This window comes from Urocitellus parryii, chromosome 7 (assembly GCF_045843805.1).
Source record: "Urocitellus parryii isolate mUroPar1 chromosome 7, mUroPar1.hap1, whole genome shotgun sequence".
Lineage (NCBI taxonomy): Eukaryota > Metazoa > Chordata > Mammalia > Rodentia > Sciuridae > Urocitellus > Urocitellus parryii.
The window spans coordinates 112,081,200-112,103,985 of record NC_135537.1 but is presented as its reverse complement, the minus strand read 5'-3'; the positions used below and the strand labels follow the sequence as shown (position 1 = coordinate 112,103,985).

At 49.6% G+C, this 22,786-nt stretch overlaps 1 protein-coding gene across 1 annotated transcript; it reads right to left on the bottom strand.

Annotated features, from left to right (window-relative positions):
- Positions 1–277: 277 nt before the first annotated feature.
- LOC144256266 (phosphatidylinositol 4,5-bisphosphate 3-kinase catalytic subunit delta isoform-like) lies at positions 278–21,962 on the bottom strand. The gene is made up of 23 exons (XM_077801374.1): positions 14,595–21,962; positions 11,663–11,823; positions 9,847–10,075; positions 9,517–9,749; positions 8,957–9,136; positions 8,654–8,803; positions 8,182–8,271; positions 6,888–7,109; positions 6,152–6,248; positions 5,933–6,063; positions 5,500–5,550; positions 5,260–5,427; positions 5,052–5,173; positions 4,713–4,856; positions 4,464–4,563; positions 4,168–4,346; positions 3,956–4,068; positions 3,713–3,791; positions 3,077–3,244; positions 2,407–2,530; positions 2,090–2,235; positions 1,611–1,743; positions 278–770 (listed from the first exon to the last, which is right to left on the bottom strand). The coding sequence occupies exons 2-23, from the start codon at positions 11,804–11,806 to the stop codon at positions 636–638; spliced, it is 3,138 nt and encodes a 1,045-aa protein (XP_077657500.1). The 5' UTR covers positions 11,807–11,823; positions 14,595–21,962; the 3' UTR covers positions 278–635.
- Between the last annotated feature and the right edge of the window lie 824 nt (positions 21,963–22,786).

The window sequence follows — 22,786 nt, the reverse complement described above, 5'->3', positions numbered from 1 at the left end:
GTCTTTGCTGGGCAAGATCCATCAGCTGGAAGACCTGGAATGCCCATCCTAAGACAAGAGCAAGGTACAACCTCAAGGTGCCCAACTCACAGTGCGTGGACACAGTGCAGAACCCCTCCTCTGCACTTGGGTGCGTTTGCATTTATGGTGTTTTGTTCTTTTTGTTATTTTTCACTTGTAATTGGACAAATACCTTTATTTTTAATTTATTTTTATGTGGTGCTGAAGATTGAAACCGCGCCTCACACGTGCAAGGCAAGCACTCTACTACTGAGCTTACAACACCAGCCCTGGTAGTTTGGTTTTTATACTAGTTTTTTTTTTTATATGACAGCAGAATATATTACAATTCTTATTACACAAATAAAACACAATTTTTCATATCTCTTGTTGTATACAAAGTATATTTACACCAATTTGTGTCTTTGTACATCTACTTTGGATAATAATGTCCATCACATTCCCCCATCATATTGAAATATTTCCTGTCTCTCTAAATAACTAGTGTAAACAAAAGGCAATTGTGTTGTTCTTTCCCATGAGGTGCAGGTCAGGTGTGAGGCCCCATCTAGGACAACCCAGGGTAGCTGTCCTCAGAACAGGTTTGTCAGCCTGTGGCGGCTCAGAGGTGTCCACTATTGCCAGTTGTCTTTGGTCAGGTTGTGTGCCAGCCAGTTCACTTTGGTCTTCCAGCTCTCCCTCAGGGCTTCATTGAACTTCACCCGGAAGTGCTTCAGCCCCTCCTCCGTCTTCCCCAGCGCCAGGGTGTCCTGGGAGATAATCATCACAACTGCATCAACATTCAGGGGTCCTGACCCTGCTTCATCTGCAATCCCTTCTGCTTCCCTGTACTCCTGCCCCCTCGGGTTGTTGAAATTCCTTCCTAAAAGAACTGCAAGCAGGGGCTGGGGATGTGGCTCAAGCGGTAGCACGCTCGCCTGGCATGCATGCGGCCAGGGTTCGATCCTCAGCACCACATACCAACAAAGATGTTGTGTCCACAGAGAACTAAAAAATAAATATTAAAAAAAATTATCTCTCTCTCTCTCTCTCTCTCTCCTCTCTCTCTCTCTCTCCTCTCTCTCTCCTCTCTCACTCTCTCTTAAAAAAAAAAAGAACTGCAAGCAGAAGGTCAGGCGGCCTCATCTTAGCTGAGAGAAGGGCAGGAGAAGCTTTAGGGAATATACCCCTCCTACTCGGCCTCTCACCAACTGAAAAGACAGGAATGGAAAGTGTCTTGCACACCTACAAGAGACTTTATCTCATTCATGAAAGACACTGAGGACACATGGGATGGCCAAACAAGATCACAGTTCACCTTCAATTGGGCGGGAGTAGGCCCAGGGAGTGCAACATTCTGGCCACTTCTCATCATACTGCAATGCTGGGCCTGGGATGGCATGAGGGCCCCCATCTGTGAGGTGAATCTCCTAGGTCCCCGAGCTGTTCAGGCAAGATGCACTCTGACCAGGATGAGCTCAGCCAAGCTCATTTATTATACTATACATATGGCAGGCTGGCTCCTCCGCAGCTGTAGAGGTTCAGGCAGGCTTTGGGAAGTTTGTGGTGGACCCTGGCCTCTAGTCTGGTGTGGCCCTGTGCTGGCATACCTTCAAATACTGGATGTCTTTGGAGGAGCTGAGCTCAGGCAGGCCTGCTGCCTGCATCAGAGCAAAGAGTTGGAGGAAGAGGAGCCCATGGTGCCGCAGAATGCTGTAGGCCTGTTCACAGTAGCCTCGAAACCTGCAGAGGTGGAGGAAATACATAAAGCCCTGGGTCCTCCCTGCCACCCCCAGCCCCAAACAAGCAGGGGTTCTGCATCCAGCCAGCACCTGCCCCTGAGTGTCTGCCCCTGGTCGTATTATGGGTGTACCCAGATCCTCTAACCAATGCCCCTGCCTGGACCTGCCTCCTACAACTCCCATGGACCTCCTGTTTGCACTGCCCAACAGGGTACTCTGGGATTGGGGTACACCTGCAGAGAAGGCAGCACCCCCAGGATGGAGGCAGGAGTTAGCCTGAGGGCTATGTCCCCATCCCTGCCCCTGGCTGGACACTGTCCCCTCACTGGGGCCCTGGGCACCCTCACCTTTCAAACTTCTCATTATTACTAGTCTTTCCCTGCTGAATCACGTGGACAAAGTCATGGGTGAGGATGAATGGGACTCGCTCACGGTTGATTCCAAACTTGGTCTTGAAATTCCCCAGAAAGTGGCCAAAGTCAATATGAAATAGCTGAGTGGAATGAAGGGCAGCTACTGAACAGGCATCACAAAGAGAGGTTCTGTTTAGAGGAAGTCAGCAGGACTTGGGGCACTCTTCTGGTAGCTGTGGGCAGGGCAGAGAGGCCCCTGGGCCAGGCATGTAGGACAAGCTCACTGGGCAGCTGAATACAGTGCCTCTTACCTGCCCATTCTCACGGATCATGATGTTGTCACTGTGCCGGTCACCGATGCCCAGCACATATGTGGCCACACAGCAGCCAGCACAAGAGAGGGTGAACTCCTCAATGGCTCGATCGAGGGCTTCTCTGGGTGGGGAAGATTGAAAACCAGAGCTCCTTATATTTTCCCTCCTCGTGAATCTGGCCTTATGTTAATCAACAAGGAGGGCATTATTCTGGAGCATAGGTCACCATGCCCAGCTTGAAATTGCCCCCTTCTTCCACACAATACCATTCAGAGAAGACAAGGACTATGTGTTAGATGAAGAGAGGCTGCATAAAGAGGCACAACTGACAGCCAAGTGCCTAGGTGTGTGACTGGGCCCTTGGTAGATGCTCTGGGCTCAGGCAATATCACAGATGCTAGCCATAGCACCAGCTATTTCAAACCACAGCAAAACCCACTCAAGCTACATATTTGTGACTAAACACAGTGGTGGTTTTAATGCCCAACGAGTTGAGTAGCATAACACAGCCATGAAAAATGGACACCTGGGAAAAGTGACCTTCTCTGTCCTGCCCCAAATCAGATGTGGGCCAGTACTCAGCTGAGCCAAGCAGCCATGGAAACTGTCGCAGGCCTTTCCTCACCTTTCACTCTATCGAGCCTCTCCCAGGAATAAGAAAGCCTACCCAGGGTTCTTGGACTTGAGCCAGTTGAGCAGGGCATCCTTGTTGAAGGCAGCCATGGCAGCCAGGTTGCTCTGGTTCAGCTGGATGTTGGCAATGGTGTCCGAATGCTGCACCGCCTCAATGAGGCCCATGCAATCACCAGTGGGAAGGCAGCCATAGGGGGTCATCCTAGCACATGAGAAGAGGCACAGGCAGACACTATGGTTAAGGACATTCTCTGGAGCTACTGGAACCCCCAGGAAATTGAGGCACCAAACAAAACCACAGGGAACGCTGCTCTAATTCTTAAGGATGCCAGTCGGGGTGTGGGGCTCTGAGGAAGGTGCCTCAGAGACACAGAACTGGCACCCAAGTTGCAGAGCACACCTTGGCTGGGCTCATGTTTGCTCTGAAGAGAATGAGTCAGTGGGCTTGGAAGAAGGTGGCACTGTTCCCCAAGGGGTAGGAAGCCAGGAAATAGGAGCTGAGCACCAGGAATGGCCTTACCCAAACCCCTCCAGCTGCCGTACCCCTCTTGTGAGAACAGCCGCTCTCACAGCCAACATGGAGGTGTCAGTTTAGACCAGGAACTCCTCCAGGAGCAGGTTCTGAGGCCTGTTACAGACCCAAAAAACAGGTGATGGATAGAGGCCCCACCTTAGGTCCAGGCCCTCCTGCTTCCACAGGGCGTCCATGAGCTGGATCATCTGCAGAGTCAGCATGTCCTGGCGGAGGTCTGGAAGGGCAGGAGTTTCTAGTGGGCTATAAACCCATGCAAGGCTCAGGGGGTTCCCTGAGCTCTGTCTTCTCAGGGAACCCCCTGGGGCCCTACCACAGAACAGTATGGGCCTAGGTGAGAAGGCCAAGGCCTCAGCATGTCCCCTGCCCAGCCTGGCTCACCATCCCCGTTCTTAAAGATGATGCCAACGCTGTCACCACTGCCTGCCTCCTCACTGCTGTACATGATCCACAGGGGTTTCATCTTGGAGACCATGAAGGTGCACCTTTCCACACTGCAGGCAGAGGGCAGTGTTGGCCTGGGCGGTTGGGGGCTTAGGGCGGGGGAGGGGGCTTAGGGCCTGGCTGCAGGTGGGGCTAGGCCTGGGGCTCACCAGACTTCTGCCAGCATCGTGCTGGGGTCCAATGGGGACTGCAAGTGTGAAAGGGCTTCTAGATAAGTATCCTGGCGCATGTACAAGTGCATCAGCTCCTTAGTTTGGGGCTTGGTGGTCTTCTGGGAGCTCACCTTCACAAAGTTGCTCAGGGCCTTCAGCTTGCTCAGTGCTTCTGCCTGGTGGGCAGAATGGAGTAGCAGCAGTGCACATGAGCCTGAGCCAGAACCAGGAGTATGACTGTGAAGGGGACTGGAAGGGGAGCCTGCCTCAGGCACAGGCACTCTGAGCCTCACCTGCTTCATCAGCACCTTCATGTGGTGGGTGCTGCCCCTGAAGTAGGCCTCCATGATGAGGCCAAAACGCAAGGCCACGGACAGCACATGCATCTCAGAGCTGGAGGGAGAAGATGGGGCTGAGAATGGCCAGGAGTGGCACATAGACCCTCCCCAGCCCAGTAAACATGAGGTCAGCAGGCCAGGAGACCCTCATCCCCCATGGCTTTTCTAGGTTCCCAAGGAATCAGCAGGGGTGCATCCAGCTACCGAAGATGCCAGAATAGGAAGTGGCCAATCTTTCGGTTGGCCAGAGCCCGGTCCAACAAGAATTGGGTCAGTTCGCAGTCCAGGTAGGACTTGTACTTGAGGACCTGCACCAGCTGCAGCAAGCACTGGAGAAGCTCATCGTCTCTGTAGGGGAGGAAGGCTGGTTGAGTCTGGGGTTCTGAAACTCAGGACAGAGGTCTCCAGCTGGCAGGTGACTGGAAAGAGGGTGAGGCCAGCCTAAGCTCATCTCCACCCAGCACCCACTTCCAGGTTGCCAGGGCAAGCTGTCTTAGTGAGGAGCTGGCAGCCTGTGGGCCTCAGTGCCCAGCTGGGACTCACGTCAGTTTCTGCAGGGACCTGATGGCAAAGGAGCCCATGTGGCAGTTGGGGAAGCTGAAGTCCAGCAGCTCCAGGGCATTCAGGACAGGAAGCTCGGGCCAGGAGCACAGCAGGTAGAGCATCTGGAGGACGCTTTGCAGTCAGGTGGTGGAGGGTCCACTGCTATCTCTCTACTCCAGCTGTGCCCCTGGTGCCCCTCTCCACCCACCTGGGCCACATCCTCGTGCTTGTTCCACTTGGTCACGAGCAGCAGGTGGGCCAGAGCCTCTGGGAAGTGCTCCTGCACTTCATGCCGCATCTTCCACACCAGGTCCTTCTCATGCTCATACAGCTCTCCCGACCCCCGCTGCTCCAGGATTCCCTGCAGCTGCAGCTTCTAAGGGGCACAGGCAGACTGAGGCCTCCAGCCCAGCACCTGGCTCCATGCCCCACCAGCACCCCAGCTCACCTCCTCCTTGGTGGTAGGCCCATGCTCCTCGTGACATCCCAGCTCTAGAATCTGCAACAAGTGTACCTGCTGTGAGCTCCCCAGGCCTGGTCCAGCACTGGCAGGGCTCTAGGCAGGGCATCTGCACCTCAGCACTACTGCCAACCACTCTTGCTGGTGGGAGCCCTCCTGCATACTGCTGGGCATTCAGTAGCATCTCCAGGCTCAGCCTGCCTCAGGCCAGTAGTACCTCTCCCATCGGCTGTGACAGCAAAATGTCATCAGACATCACCAACATCCCCTGGTAGGCCACATAGCTACTGGAAGGCCTCAAATCAGCATGATGACCCAGCCCCCAGCAATGGGCAAAGCCTGGGGTGGCCAGGGACCCTGTCTGAGGAGCTCCAGGAAAGCTCCTGGTTAGTGCTCAGCTTCCAAGAAGGACCTCACTGACCTTCTCCAGGGCAGGGTAGTACACAGAGTGAGGGGCCACCTCGGGCAGGTAGATGACCAGGGTGACAGCACTCTCTGTGTTGGGATTGCTATGCACGGTACCCATGGGGTTCAGCAGGTCTCCTTTCTCATCTGAAGGCAGGGAGAGATGTAGTTGTAGGGGAACCAGTTCTGGATGCCTTACCCTCCAAGAGCCTCTCCCTGCTGGGCCTGGGTCCACCTGGGACAGAGGGCCACATATAGAGGCAGAGCTCCCCAGTCTTGAGCTGGTCCTTGTAGTCAAACAGCATGAGGTTGGCCCAGGCGATTGGGCAGTCCTGGAGAAGGATACTACAGATCAGAGTGAGCCTCTTCTTGTTCATATGCAGAATGGAACCAGTCTCCAGGCCAACCAGGAGAGAAGATCCAGACTGCATGGAAGGTCTCCAAGGTAGACCCAGGAGGAGGAGAAGGACCTGCTATCTCTTTCCTATCAGAGTTTCAATAATTAAGCCAGAAAGATCTATTCCTGGCTGCCTGCATCTTCACACCCAGCATCCAGAGACACTTAAATAAGCTCACCAGTCCCATAGCTGGCCCAGGACAAGGGGCAAGTCACATCCTGGGTCTACTGACTTGGGGCCCAGCCACACTCTCCCCAGGTAGCCACTCACTCATCATTTCTGTCCCCCTGAGAACACTGTCCTTCCACCAAGGGAGCTGCCTCCAGGACCCCTAAGGACCACAGGTCTGGGCTTGATATTTCAAGTCAGGCAACTCATGAGCTGTTACTCAGGCAGCACAGGAAGCCAGACGAAGGAGCCAGACTAGGGCAGGCAGAGAGACTGGGGTCCCCAGGCTCTCCCAGGAACCTGTTCTCAGGGTGCCTGCCTGTGGGAGCAGGATGGCAAGAGGCCCCAGTAAGGGGTTTCACTGGGTGTCTGAGGCCTGGGCCTCTCCCAGTCAGCCCAACCCACCTCCTTCTTGGTTTTTTTCTTGCTAGAGTGCACCTTCTTGGCCTTCTCCATCACTGCATAGAGTGCAAAGCAGAGCCGGGCCATGCGCAGCAGGTCACAGATGTGGATGTCAAACTCCAGATGCTGCTTCCACATGGGCTCTGAGCACACTCTCACCTCCAAGCTGGACATTGTCTTGCACAGCATCTCATTGCCATGGAAGAGCCCGGCCTGCACCACCAGCTGGGGAAGGGGTACAGGGCATGGATGAGGGAGTGAAGGCCCCACCCCATCTAAAGTTCCAATCCTCTCCTTGAAGGTCCCCATTTACACAGGGGTCCAAATCTACTTCTTGCATTGAGAGTGGTCCAGCAGAGTGTAGGCTGAGAGCTCAGTGGTACAGGTGTCTTGCGGCATTGGTACCCCAGGATGCGCTGGGGCAAGCCAGTCTCAGTCCACTTGACTCTGTGGGTCAACTCAGAACCTCAGTTTCCTCATCAGGGTTCAGAAGTTCCAGGGTCCCTTCTGCTTCTAACAGCTCTGGCTACCTTCATGCCTAGCATCTTCTGAGCCCCATGTGCCTCCAGTCTCCAGTGCATCTGTTGCAGTTCCAACCCGCCAGCCCATCCCCAGAGCAGCTCCCACCCAATCCTCCATGACTCCTGCAGACACAACCCCCTTCCCAGATTGTAAAGTAATGCCAAAAAAAAAAGAGACCCAGACAAGACATGCTACGCTCTGTGGACCCAGACAGGTATCACCTCCCAGAAGTGGGACAATAAATCCACCTCTGCAGGTGGTTCTAAGTGCAGAGGAGCCATGAAAGTGCTTTTTGAAGAGACAACAGGGCACTGTTCCCCAAGCCCATCGGGGCTCAGCTTCCAGGGGGAACCATGTGCAGTGTCCCCCAGACTCTGGGCACCCCTGGGTTGGTAACCCCTGGAAGCACCTCAGCCCAGCTGCAGCCAGCTTCTATGGTGCCTTACCCATCTCTGACTGGGCCTCCTACTTCAATGGGCTGTGTCTGATTCCACAAGCTCCACCAAAGTCAAATACCCACAAGTTGCTTGGCCCAGGTTTCCATTAATTGGCCTCCCTGGCCTGCTGGCCTGCTCCCCTCCCCTCTTATTGTTTGGATGTGGTTCACAGCCAATCCAGGCAGAGATAATGAGTAATGTGCCCAGGTGACTTTTGTGTGACACCCTCCCACTCTTCTTTCTCTGCTGCCTCTCCAGGCTACAGCACACCCTGTTTGTGAAAAAAACAAACACACACAAAAAACACCTGTCCACTCACCTGGTACCCGAGCCCCTACCTTCATCTGCTCATCAGCATTGATTCTGCTGCCCTGGATGAGCTCAATGCAGAAAGGCTGCCCCAGTGACCACAGGGACACAGAGGAAGGCTAGAGAGGAGAGGAGAGGGGCTTAAATCCCAGCTCATTCCCCTGGCTACTGAAAGGCTGGGGAGAGGGGGAGAGGGTCCCAAATTTATGGCAAGGTTCAGAAACCTGTCACCAACACCATCCTTTACCAATCTGCCACACAGGGGCCCAGGGGCTCCAGCCCCCCTGAGATCTGCAGAGAAGTAGGCAATCTGGGATCGCAGTAGCTCAGACAGGACCCTACCCTGGGTGTCAGCTCAAGGCCCTGACTCTCCAAAAGGACTGCACCATCCAAAGTCCCCTGGATCAACACCTAGCCCTGGTGCTGCCCAAGAGGCTCTAGGATTGGCCAAAAGGAGGTAGGAAGAGAAAGATGGTAAGAAAAGGGAGGACATCATCTCACCTTCTTCATGGGAATGGGGGGCGTTTTGGTGTGTGGTTTCTGGACCTGAGGGGTCAGTTTGCTCTGCTCATCCCTCATGGCAAGGATGGAAGAGGAGTGCACCATGGTCAGGTGGGGGGCCTGTCCACTGTGCAGGCAGCTGCATATGTACTGAGATGAGAGTGTAAGATTGAACTGTCAATGGGTGGTATATCCATTCCCTGGAACCAAGAGAGACCCACAGTCTTGCTCTCTCACTCCTATACTGGCCCCTTCTAGAGTGGTAGGGATCCCAGAGTGCAGAGGGCTCTTTGCAGGCCTCACCTTGAACTGACAGAGCAGGTAGCTGCCATAGAGGTACTCATGCCGCCCATTCACCTGCAGCACATAGTCCAAAGGCTGCTCCATTGTGAGGTTCTGGTACATCTTGGCCTTCTTCTGGAGGGCACAGGCCATCAGCACTAGGGGCACATCCTTGGTGGACACCTGGATGGTGAAGCTCTCCTGTGGGGAGGAGGGAGGGTTGGCATGCTGCTCTCAGGCCCATAGGCTTCTGGGGAAAAGGGGCAAGGCCACATGCCTGCCTTTATTGGGTATCCCCAAGTGTGAGCCCTACAAGGGCAGGGCCTGGGTCATTCACTGGTAAAGTAACAGCAGACACCCAGGAAATACTTGTCCAGTGAATAAGGGACCAATTCAGCCTTGGTGAGCTTACCTGGTGGGATGCCTGCATACCTGGAAAATGCCATGTGATGCCAGTGAGTGAAGGGAAATTTGGGGGCCTGGGACACTGGAGTGTCTTATCAGTGGAAGGTCCCCATGGGCACAGCAGCCCATGTGCCACAGCTGGGACAGTCTCCCTAGGACATGGGCTATGGGCTCACCCTGCTGCCCTCAAATTTGACATTGACCAGCAGGTCTGGGTTGGAGATTTGAGAGGTGTTGCTGTCCCCCCAGCTCCTGGTTGAGGGCTCCAGCTGAAGGGGAAAACTGTATTGCAGCCAGGCCTCCCAGCCCAGCTGCTGCCGGTGGGCAGCCGCCTCTTCGCTGAACTGGCGCATCTTAGTGCAGAAGTCATTCACTTCTGGGTCTTGCAGGCAGTCGAACTCGTGGAGGCCTGTAGGGCAGGAGCAGGCTCAGTGCAGGTGCATGTGGCACCAGCCACCCAGGTGTGCCCTACCTTGCCAAGGTGGGGGCTGATCTGTGAACCCTACCTTTGCCGATGAGGAGGCTGATCTGTGAGTTGATGAGCTTCTCCATACGGTCACCCTCGAGGGTCACCAGGCGCAGCATGGGCAGGAAGGGCCGGACATCACACAGCCGCTGCTGCTCATCCTCTAGCTCCTGCTGCTCTGCGGTCTGGTTGACACAGGTGAACATGTAGGCCTTGGGGTCACTGAGCATGTGGAAGAGGGGCTCATTCTGGGCTTCGTGCCATAGCATCTGGGAGGAATGGTTATGGTCAGCCTTGCTGGCCATGACAGCTGCTGGAAGGCAGGCAGAGGCCTCTACTCTGGGCATCCCACTCTGGATGAGCCACATAGAGGGCAAAGAGAGACCCCAACATTACTTCCTAGGAACCCTTTGGCCCTTGGGACCAACCAGCTAGTCAGCAAGCTTCCTGCCTCTGTGCTCTGTGAAGGACTTGATGTGTGGAGATTGGGGACTGAGCAGCCACGCCTGCCTTAGACACATTATCTAGGGCTGCTTTCACCCCACCAAGGCAATGGTGGCCTTGAGCCCTGGCAGAGCTGAACCACTGTGACACATAACACATAGCCCTCAAAGCTTCATATCAATAAAAATATGAAGAAACCAAAACCACAATGAAGTGAGAGATGGGACCCCAGGGACAAGTCTGCTACTGTAGTGTTTCAACTTTAGGCACACTGTTTGAAGTTCTGTAAGCACATCAAGTGAACCATATGATGATGTTCACAGGAACTAGAATATGAACAAGATGTTACTGTGGTCACTCAGAAAAACAAGTCATGAAAGTTCATAATCAGAATTTAGTTAGAATGTGGTTAGAAAACAGGAAATGGCTAAGGTCGTGCCTGTGGTTGTCTTCTATGGCAGGATCACAGGCAGGTCACTTCCTTCTCATTCTTATTTTCCAAAATTTTATGGGCCAATATTATTATTGAACTCAGGGACACTGAACTACAGAGCCATACCCTCAGCCCTTTTTTGTATTTTATTTAGTGACATGTTCTCAATTGCTTCGAATCTCACTACGTTGTTGAGGATGGCTTTGAACTTACAATCCTCCTGACTCAGCCACCAGAGCATTTGGGGATACACACAGCTACTTTTGAAGTAGAAAAATTTAAGGAAGAATGGAAGGAAGGCAGAGAGAAAATTTCCAGGATATTAAAAAAAAATCCCTCAAGTGTGGTCCATTGCTTCTATCATTTTTTTCTTGTTCTCAATAATAGCTTTTAAAATTGTGAAATAAATTCTTGCTCTCAGGCAGTCCAAGGCATGACCCATTAAACCCGAGTTTGTAAGTGGCACAACCCCATTGAAAGTCACAGGACAGCTTCTACCAAAGCAGATGTTCATTGCTTTGACTCAGTAATTCATCCTGAAATTTATTCAATGAACCTGAGGACCCTTTCCAAGGATGATGGGCACTATGTTGGCAACAGTTTTAAAGACAAATTCCTGCAAGGCCCTTATGTGGCTGGGAGCAGACTGTGGTCACTAAAGTGACAGACAGCATAATGTGAGTCAAACTTTCAAAGTTCCATTCCAGCACTGGAGGCTTAAGGGCAACTGAGGCTAGTAGCTGGCCCTCTGGTAACTAGGGAGGGGAACACATTGCCATGGGGTAAGCTGAAACTAGGGATGGGAACACATTGCCATGGGGTAAGCTGAATTTGGATAGTAAGTGGAGTTTAACCACCCATTTTATACAAGTTCTTGATATTGTATATTTTTCAAAATTTATATCTGAGGTTCTCAAGTGTGAGGAACAACGTCTCTGTCTTTTTGAGCTCCCAGGTCTGACAGGAGACCAGGCAGTACCTGCTTGATGGTGCTGAGGTTGGCATTGCAGGACACAGGGAAGCTCAGGTAGATCCCTGTGGGTAGAAGGAAGTCAACCACCACACTCTGATTCTTCTCCTCCTTGGTCCAGAATTCCATGAGACAGTCAATCCCCAGGGGCATTCTGCTTTGTTATTTCTCTGTGGCCACGTGACATGTAAAGGAAGCAAAGGCAGACAGTCCTTGAGAGTAGTGTATGGGGGCCTCAGGCAATGTGAGGCTCAGGGCTGAGGGCTCCCAGGTGGGCACATGGTGTTCTCCTCCCACAGGGCCCCCACTGCCCAGGTAGCTGCTGCTCCTACTGCCCCAGATAACTGTCTGCACTCGGCTGCCTCTCACCATTGTGGAAACATCTGCCTCCCTCACAGTGGGCCCAGAGCCATAGACCAAGTAATTTTCCTCTGGAAATTATGCATCATGGAAACACTATCATGGCCACCACCTGGCAAGGACAAATGGCAATGTGGCTGGGTGTACAACTCAGGATTCGAGAAAGGCCAAAGGCTATGACTGGACAAAATTTGTATTTTTTATTTTTGACACTGGGAATTTAAGCCAGGGACACTCTAACACTGAACTATATCCCCCATCCTTTTTATTGATTTTTTCCTCCACAGGGATAGAACCCAAGGTAATGTAACTACCGAGCCCCATTCCCAGCCTATATTTGTATTTTATTTAGACACAAGGTCTCCATGAGGTATTTAGGGCCTTGATAAGTTTCTGAAGCTCTCTTTGAACTTGAAATCCTCCTGTCTCAGCTTCCCAAGCAATTGGAGTAACAGGTGTGCACCCCAGAGTGTGTGTGTGTGTGTGTGTGTGTGTGTGTGTGTGTGTGTGTAAGATTTGGTGAGATATATTGATTGAACTGAGCCCCAAACCTGCCCCCACCACATACATAACAAAACATTACAGAGAAATTTTGTCTTCCATACACTCCAGAACCAGATCAGCCCCTTACTTCCCTCACTCCCAGCTTCCCCCTCCAGGTCACCACCATCTGGAATCTGTTTATCTATAGCCTCCATAAGTGTTTTTACTACTAATTTGTATCCACAAAGAAGTCCTAATATTTTTGAATGCCTTAAACCTTCCTAAACTAGTGAATCTTCTGCAACCTGCTTTGGCTACTCAATTTATGTTCCTTAGATCCATCCACATGGATGAATACATGTAGCAATAGTACATTCATTTTAACTCCTGCAAGGTGTTTCACTGTATAAAGAAAGCACCTTGTATTTGCCCTGAGCATGGTGATAAACTGGGAAGGTTTGTTTCTATTTTCCTTAGTTGTTACAAAAGATGCTACAATGTATATTCCTATACTGGGTTCATATCCTGCACCTGGGAGCAGAGAGGAGGCTGGTCCAAGAGCAGTATCTGAACCTCATGTTTTGTGTCAAGGAAAAATATACACATTAAAAGGGAAAAGACGGGTAAAATTAAGGTTCAGAATGCATTTTATTTAATCCAATGTATCCAAATTATCATCATGTTGGCATGAAATCAACACAGGGAAAACATACTAGAGATATTCCAACTATTTTTAGTATTGATCCTTTGAAATATTTCGTATAGTTTATGCTTATTTCATTGCCAGCTTTTCTTTTTCTTTTTGTTTTCTGCCATTTCACTTTCAGATTTTAATCAGAAATAACTGGCCTTGGATGGTGGTTTAGCTCAGTGTCAGAGCACTTACCTAACATGTTCAAGGCCCTGGGTTCTATCCCCAGCCCAACCCAAACAAATACCACAAGAATTATTTTGTCTACTCAATTTTCACACTATTTATAGGTTAAAAATATTCACCAACCCAAGTTGTCCCAAACAAATAAAGCTTTTCTGATAAAGACCTGGTATCAATTTCTAAATTTCAATTAATGTAAATTAAATAAACTGTGGGTTATTTTGGGCGTGGGATGAGGTGCAATTCTGAGGATGGCACCCAGGGCCTTGTGCATGTGAAACAATTGCTCTACTACTGAGCTGCCTCCCAAACAAACAGAAAGGTTTGAAGTTCATTCCTCAATTGTGCACTATCTACATTTCAAGTGACCAAGAGTTCCATGTAGTGAAACCTATGATAGGTATAAATCCATCATTCACTTGCTCAAGTACCCCCATGTTTTCCTCAATGTGGTGCTGCCCATCGTGAGCTCATGCTTGATCTCCAAATTACCCTCAGCATTTGCTATTGTCAACCTTACTCATTTTTGCCAATCTGATGGGTATGAAATTGGTTTACTTTGCTTAAATTGCTTTTCGCTGATAATTCACAAAATGTTTAGCTTTTGCAGAAATCCTACTTGTAACCTTGGCATGTGTCCTATGGGGTTATTTATCTTATTCTTATTACTTTATAGAATCTATATATTCTACATTCTATTTCCTTGTGGATTAAATGAAGTGGAAATGTTTTCTTCCTTCTGAGTCATCTTTTCTTTTGGTATATGATCTCTTTTTGGTAGATAAAAGTTTTTATTATTAATGCAATAAAATATATCAATGTTTTTGGAGGAGGTCACTCAGTATGAGACATAATTAGCATGCACAAGACTCTGGGTTCCATCCCCAGCACTACAAAAAAAAAGGAAAGCAATCCCATGCAACTTCCCTACCTATTGTAACATCACAGCTCCTGTATTTAAGTGACTTTTGAAAGTAGTTGAAAGGACATTCAGTTTTCATTTGTTTTGAGAGAGTGCTTCACTATGTAGCCCAGGTTGAATGCAATCTTGTGATCCTCCTGCCTCAGCCTCCTGAGTAGTGGGGATGACAAGCATGTGTAGTGGTACCCAGCTACAGACATGTTTAATTTAAGAGTGATATTCTCTGGTGGCAGTGCCAGCTGGGGCCAGGCATCCCTGGTGGGATGCGCAAGTGGCTTGGAGCAGTGTGATTCACACATTACCTTGTCATCCCAGGGCACTGCTGCTGGCAGATGATTCCTTGGATTGTAAAACCACATCCTATTTGAGGTTCCTCTTTCTTAGAATGGCCAAGCCAAAGATTCCTTTATTATTCAAAACCTGGGGGACTATCAGGAATCCTGGAGAATCTGTCTATGATGCCATATGTTCTTTGGCCAAGTGGGTAGTCAGTGGGATACACTGGGTCACCTAATCTGGTAAGGCCAAGATGAGCACACAAGGGAAGACCTACCAGGAACTCTGAACAAAAGGCCTGGGTTCTGAGAAAATGCACTCCTGCTCCCCTGCCCTCAGCACCCTGTAAATGAAGTCTTCAACCATACTTCCCCAGCTAGGTGGCAGGGAAATAATTCCACGGAAAGTGAAAAAGTGGAAGACCCATGAAGGCTTGTGCAGGATAGAGAGTGAACAGGAGACAGGACAGGAGAAAGCCAGATCTCCTTCCCTCTCTCTGTTCCCAGGACTCAGAGTTCATCAGCCAAAAAGCTCAACCCTCTGCTCTGGACAAAACCCAGACCCATCACTCTCTCTCTCACAGATGTCAGCAAATTCAGGGACTTCAGAACTGTCCAAGAATGAAAACTGATATAACCACCTTGGAAAACTCTGGCAGAATCTATGAAACGTGAACACACCTGTATCCTGCACTAACACATCCACTCCTCAACAGATGGGCCCAGAGACACGTGAGAGTGACTGTGACATCACTGCTTGGGACAGGCTGACAAACTCACATCCATCAGCAGTAGTGTGGGGAAATAAACTGCGGTTATTCTTTCCAAGTATAATGTTATATCACAGGGAGGATGAATATTCTGCAAAGGCACACACAATGCCACAATGTAAATGAATCTCATTGACAGAAGGGGGAACAAAAGGATCCTGGAACCAAAACCAGGTGCTCACGATTTCAACCACATGGAGAATGACAAGGGAGAACCACTCATCTATCTTGGCAGCAGAGTTACCCCAGCCTGAGGGCCTGAGGGGCTTCTGGGTGTTGAAAGCATTTTGGTTTTCTATCTGGAGACTTTTCACAAGTGCCTCACACCCTTGGTCCACATGGTTCAGATGGGCTTACTTCAATCCTAGCTACTAAGTTGGCATGAGACACAGGCCCAGCCAAACAGAAGTCAAAGTTTCCACTCAACTGTGGGTCAGATGGCACACAGGAATGGAACTCAGGCCCAACCCATCCCTGGATGTCGCCTCCCTGGCTCCAATAATCCCAGGAAGGGCATGTGAATATCAAGCCAATTGACTAGGTTTCAATGTCCAGACTTCCTTCTGGAGTAGCAAAAAAGATATACTATTGACATGAAGCTTCTAGGAACTGTCCACTGCCCTTAAGGGCAGAAACTGAGAAGAGACCAACATAGGAAAGCAGAACTCCAAATGGAAATGGAGAACACAAGCATGGGCACGAGGATGTCACTGAGTCCCTGGACCTGGCCATGTCTGTAGCTTGTCCTTTTCCTTTCCTGTCTCACTCTCTCTTCTCTCCAGAGAAGTTTCAGTTGGGTTTTCTGCCACTTGCTGTATCTTTCCATGAGTGCAGCCACGTTTCCTTTTTGGAAGTTTCTAGTGTCTAGAAAGTCCTTTGCTTGGAAGGTGCCCTGTCTCTGTGAGCCAACCTGTGTCCTCTGTACTGCCATCTAGAGGCAAACAGGCAGTCCGCCTGACCACTGTCACTGATGGAAGACCCCATCTAGAGCATCTGGTTAGCTCAGAATTCCAAACTTTGCCCAAAGTGTCTGGAAACAGTTTCAAAATGAGAACAGGGAAAGGTAGTGGCAATGTGTGGCTGGAGAGAGGCCTGTAGGGACAAATCATAGAAGAATGTTTCAGGTACCAAGCTCCTGCAGAGTCTAAAAGTGTGCCACAACCCCTCCCTAGTCTCCAGAAAACTTTCTTGCTGACCGCATCACTGAGCTTGCTGCCAGCCCTCCTGGCATTTTTCAAAGTAAGCCACGTTCTGTACGCCTGTCCAGGAACAATTGCCTGATTTGTGAATTCAAGAACTCATGGCTATCTTTAAGTTTCATCTCATAACTTGCATTCATGCATTACTGGATTTTTTATTTTATATGTATCACTCAGTCTTGGATATATTCCTTAATTCCACTAGTAAGTATAAAGCTGGATTAAGTACTAGGCATTGCAGGAGGAGCTGGGAATAAGGTGGTGATGGCCCTGACAGAGCTCACACTCCACAGGGAGTCACTGGTCCACAAGTACATTGGCAGGGAAGCAGAGTGCCAACACATGGCCCAAATGTAGGGGAGGACAGTGCCACATGACGCTGTTATGGAGAGTAGCTGGTGGGAAGGGGCACCACATGTAGTAGGCTAGGAAAGACCCCCATGGAGAGGACCTGGAGTGAGGGCCAGAGAGTGGAGGGGAGACGTGGTGGAGATGGGGGTCAAGGTCATGAGGATCCGAATCCTACGCATCCTGGAAAACAGGGCAGCACCTGGATTTCTGCTCTTAGTGAGATGGGTGACCTAGGAGGGTTTTTTGGAAAATCAATGATGGGATGTGACTTTCATCCAAGACAAAGCCACTGGCAGTGCTATGGAGGGACTGATGAGAATCAATTCAAGGAGGCAGTGGGTGAGCATCAGTGAGTTTTCTTGACCTAGCACTGAATATCAAGCAGAATCCAACATGCTCCCAAGAGGAAAGGGTTCAGGTGGAGAGGAGTCATGGATAGCCACAGGTTTGGGCCTGGGAGTCTGCAGGGCTGGTGGTCATTGGATGCCCAAGGAAGCAGAGTGTGATACAGAGCCCTGGTGATGAGGCAACAGGTGGTCCATCTCAGACAGATGAAATCTGAACTGCTGATTGACACCAGTAAAGAAAGGTGTGCACCTGTCAGAGGCCCAGTGACCCTTTCCAGAACCCATGGGAGCCATCTGTGGGGTTGCAGAGATTTAATCTGGGGCCAGCATGTGACAAATGGAGCCTCATGGGAGTGGGTGATATGGCCTAGACAGAGGGTCAAAGAAGGCCAGGGGCACCCCAGGAGCAAGGGTGGCATCATTCCAGGATGAAACTTTAGCAATCCCTCCCTCCCAGGCCTCTGCCTTCCCAAGCTGACTGTTCTGTCCAAGCCTGACATTCAGAGAGCATCAGGGAAGTAGCACAGCACAGACTCAGTTCCTCTCACCTCTTGGCCACTAGGTCCAAAAAGGCAGCTGAAGGACAGCAGAGATTCTGTGGGTCTCCATCTCAGGGAACCCTGTCATCCCTTCCAGTGTCCTGGAGTGTCCCTGTTGGCTGTTCTTTCCTAGCCCAAGGCTAAGGAACATGTGGGGGTCTGATCTGGGCCCTGCAGAGGCAGCAAAGTAATTTCCACAAACATCTTAAGGAACACACTGTGGCCCATGGGCCTCACTGCCAGGAGCAGGAATGCTTCTGTGCCTTCTGAGGGAGGGCAAGTAGGGACATAACCCACAACTGAAGATCCTTCCTCCAGCTGAAGCTGCAACCATTGACTGCCCCTCTAGGCTGATTGCCCCACTGGCTGGTGGCCTGGCTGAGCCCAGGATAACTGAAGGATTCCCTTTCTTTATCCTACACCTCTGCCAGGGCCCTGGGCCAGAATCTTCCCAGTCTGGTAGACTCTACTGCTTTTCTCTGGCCATTTCAAATGTGACTAACTGACCAGGGAGCGCTGCCCAGCTTCTGCTGATGTAAAGACAGGCTTTGGGACCTTCTGTTACACGTCCTGGGCAATGGAGATCCAGGGGAAACATGAGTCACTCCAGGCATAGTGGACAGGCACTGAGAGAAAGAAGTTAAGATGTGTCCTGCCCATTTGTGTGACAAACATCTCCCTGAGGGAACCCTAGGCGATGTGTGCCATGTTCCCTACACGTCGCCTATGGAGTATCCATGAGCTGCTCAAGCACAGGAACCATGCCTATGAGTCTGAACCCAATGACAAGATATCATCTCCCTTCTGGATACCAGAGCCAGAATTCACAACCCAACTAACCTGAGAAAAGGGGCCTCAGTCACAGAAACCTCGAGAAGGCAGAAACGCACACAGTCCAAGTGTCTACCCCAAACCCAAGCTGGGCGGATACAAGACCAACAGCCTCCTCAACCAAGGAGAAAGAGAAAACCCTGCAGAGGTACTTGTGAGGTATGTGACCAATGATCGCAGAGGCCAGCCTGTTGCACCATGCTGAGCCAGCAGTTTCTTGGCTCGGCTCCTTGACCTGGGTTCAATATAAAGATGCCCTTCCTAACTGAAATTGACACTTTTCCCATGGTCCAACCTCTGTGGACAAGTGAGTGGGCATTTCAGGTCAGAAGGTGCTGTGCCTGGGGGCCCAGTTCCCTGCAGAACTCCTAGACACTCACCAGGAAGGTCCCAGAAACTGCCATCTGGCTCTGTCTACCAGAAAAAGCACGAAGACCCTTCAACCACTCAGACTCCTGGAGATCCTAGGAGTAGCGGGATGGAGGAGGCCCCCTCCTTGGCCCAGTTCTTCAGCAGGCATTTCTGTGAGCACCTTCTAGTTTCCCACTAGGCACTGCACAGGCACCACCCCTTCTCCTAGAGAAGTTGTAATCTAATAGAAACAGACAAAATTTAAAAGGAAGGAAATGAATAAACAAGATGATTTCAAAGAAGAAAATGCCTAGAATGTGGAAAAGAGAAAGGGTGGGCAGGAGACGGTCATCAGGGGAGGTTACACTGAATAGGTGAGGCCCTGATGAGAGACAAGCTAACAAAGACCCAAGGCATGGGAATAACCATAGGGTTCCAGGCAGCAGGATGGAAGTGCAAAGGCCCCAAGACAGGTGACTAGGAACGGGGAGATGACAGCAAGCGTGTGATCCTGCAGGGCCCTGGTGCCACAGCCAGGATTCCAGGCTTTGCTATAACTGCAACAGGATCCCATGAGAGGATTTTAGGCAGGGGTCAGACTTGGCCTGTTTTTTCCTCTACAAGGAAGATGGCTTTTGCTTCAGTAAGAGAAGTGGAAGAAAGGGGGTTCAGGATGGAAGCAGGAGAAGACAGCAAAACCCCAAGCAAAAGCAGACAGGGGAGAGATTAACCAGTGGAAGAAAGAACTCTGCCCCACAAGCCCAATACACCTGAATCCTCTACTTCAACAAGCAGAGGAGCAGATGTCCCAGCAGGCTGTACTTCTGCTGTCCTTACCAACTTCTTGACCTGAAGTACAAGTCAGGAGAAAGAAATAGTCCAGGGCCCCCCTAAAAGATATATCTAGGCTAGATGTACTATTATTCTTAAACACAAGGCCTTGTGTTTTGTGGTCTCATGCATGTGAGGCTGAGCTACTTCCCAGGCCCAAGTCAGCAGCTTTATTTGCAACCAAGAATCAAGTGGTAACAGTTGGGCACAATGGTAGACACCTGAAATCTCAGCTACTGGGGAAGCTAAGGAAGGAGGATCACAAGTTTGAATATAGCCTTAGCAATACAGGGGGATCCTGTCTCAAAATTACAGAAGTAATAAGTGCTAAGATGGAGCTCAGTGATACAGTGTCCCTGAGTTCAATCCCCAACACTGGAAGAATAAAAACAAAAGTGGACTTTCACTCATTAAACAGGGAAGGAGTTCAAAGATGATGAAATATCTGCTGCATTATAAAAAAAAAAATTATGATCCTGTTGAAGAGTATGTGGAAGACCTGGGCAAAGTGGTGCCAGCCTGTAATCCTAGAGGCTCAGGAGGCTTTGGCAGGAAGATGGTGAGTTCAAAGCCAGCCTCAGCTTTGGTGAGATGCCAAGTAACTCAGAGAGTCCAGTCTCTATATAAAATACAAAAAGTGGTAGGTATGTGGTTGAGTGACCCCCTCCCCCACACAAAATAAAAGAGTATAAGGAAAAAATCATAATTAGTAAAATGAATACAAAGTAAATAAAAAGTTGGGAGAATTGCCAAGTCCAGGAAAAACACAAAGTGCAACAAGAAGACATAGGACTGAGGTGCACTGAGTGGACACCACTGTGCAAGGCAAAACTGCTGCTATTTCATACAGATTCTGGATTCCAGTTTGTACCCCTGGCACTTCTGTGCCAGGATCTCAGCCTTGCAGTGTGTCAATGCTGCCACTCCAGAGCCAAGGATAGATCACCCTCCTCAGCCCTGTTCACTGTCTTAATGTGACACAGACACATCTCATCAATTGGGTCAGGCTACAAGTCCTGGCTATAAGAGAGGCCAAAATTTTGCAGTACGCATGGTGGGGAGGTATTTGCTATGGATACAGTCTATCCCAAACTTATGTGCTGAAATCCTGGTACTCTGTGGTGATATTAAGTGGTGTGGCCTAAACTGGGAGGAATGGCACATGCCTCTAATTCCAGCTACTCTGGAAGCAGAAGCAGGAGGGTCACATTTTGAGGCCAGCCTCGGCAACTTAGTGAGACCCTCTCTCAAAATATAAAGGGCTAGAGATTTAGCTTAGTGCTAGAGAGCTCCTGAGTTCAACCTCCAATACCCCCAACAAAAAGGAGGTGAGTCCTGGTGTGAGGCCCTTAAGTCATGGTGGTGATGCCTTGAAGGGAATGCTGTTCTCCTGGAGTGAGTTGTCACAAAATATGAGCGCAGTGCCTCCCCATCATGGTGGCCTGCAGCTTTCTGATGTGCCCTCTCCCTCTCACATGCACTTCTTCTGTGATGCCATCTGCCATTAGTCCCTCACCAGAGGTTAAACTGATGGGGCTGTCCCATCTTGAATTTTCAAGTTCTAAAACTGTGAACTCAATAAACCTCTTTGCTTTATAAGTATCTGGGTCCATGTATCTAGTTATAAATACAGCCTACTATAGTGTTATTGTTTCTGCCTTCTCCCAAGACCATTCAACATACTAATAGGTGAACTATGCATGGAAAGCCATTTAATAGCTGGACCTAATGAGAATGAGAGAAACTGCATCCACTTCTTTCCTCATTTACTCTCTGATGTTAGTAGAGAGCATCCCCCTGAGGCTTCCTTGCAAAGAGATGCAAAGAGTGTTGGAGTTTTTGAAAATGCACATCTAACTGGGCACAGTGGTGCACACTTGTAATCCAGCAACTCAGGAGGCTGAGATGGGTGGAATGCAAGTTGGAGGTCAGCCTGGGCAATTGAGTGAGACCCTGTCTCAAAAATAAAATAAAAAAGGCTGGGGGATGTGGCTCAGAGGTAAAACAACCTGATTCAATCCACAGAATCAATCAATCAATCTCTCTCTCTCTCTCTCTCTCTCTCTCTCTCTCTCTCTCTCTCTCACACACACACACACACACACACACACACACACACACAAAGGAAGAAAGAAAGAAAGCAAAGAAAATTCACATCTAAAGTTGTATCTAATGTACTATTTTACTTAAATTATGAAAGAATTCTGAGTTTGAAATTCATTTTCCTTGGAATTTGAAATATCTATCCATTTTCGTATAGCTTTTAATGTTTCTTTTGCTTTTGAAAAAGTCCATGGTAAATCTGTTCTTTGATCAGTATGCAGCATTTTTCCTTCTGGTGAGGTTACTTCTACTTCTGGAGGCATTTTATTTCATTTTGTTTTTCGAGAAAGGGTCTCACTACGTTGCTCATGCTGGTCTTAAACTCTCCAGCTTAAGTCATCCTCCTGCCTCAGCCTCCCAATTAATCGGGGTCACAGGAGCATGACTGGCCTGAGTCACATGCCAAAGGCTGTAGCTCACTAACTGGCTCTGGGGCTCCTCAGTACAAATAAGAGAGGCCACACCAGGCAACTGCATTCTTCTCTGAATTTGCCTGAAGTCTAGACCAACTCCTCTCTTGTTTGCTGAAGTTTGAGTCATTTAATTCTTTTGGGACTGCTATTCCTATGAAGAAGACCTTCTTTGGCTAGAGTGTCAGGGAGGTTGGATCTTCTCCAAATTTTTAACTGCAAAAACATTTCTCCTCCCTTCCCACAAACACTGCTTTCTTCCCCAAATTACCTCTCCAGAATGAGTCATGAAAGACCACTAGCAAAGTCTCTGCTTCCTGGCAGCTCAAATGTGCTTTGGTGGCAATGAGCATCATCCCACTCTTGCCTGACTCTGAGCTGCTTATTTGTTGGGGCAAAAAAGAAAAAAAAAAACCACGTAAAACAGAATCTCAGAAACCTCCAGTGCAAGCTCTTACAGGACTTTAGCCTAACTGCAACTTCTTCA

Bases quoted from the DNA above. Each gene is read 5' to 3' on its own strand.
- LOC144256266 (XM_077801374.1), bottom strand. From the start codon at position 11,806: ATGCCCCTGGGGATTGACTGTCTCATGGAATTCTGGACCAAGGAGGAG. The intron at 8,804-8,956 runs GTGAGGCCTGCA...CTCTCATCTCAG, and splicing joins ACCTGCTCTGTCAGTTCAAG to TACATATGCAGCTGCCTGCA. The intron at 6,249-6,887 runs GTGGGTTGGGCT...ATCCTTCTCCAG, and splicing joins AGAAAAAAACCAAGAAGGAG to GACTGCCCAATCGCCTGGGC.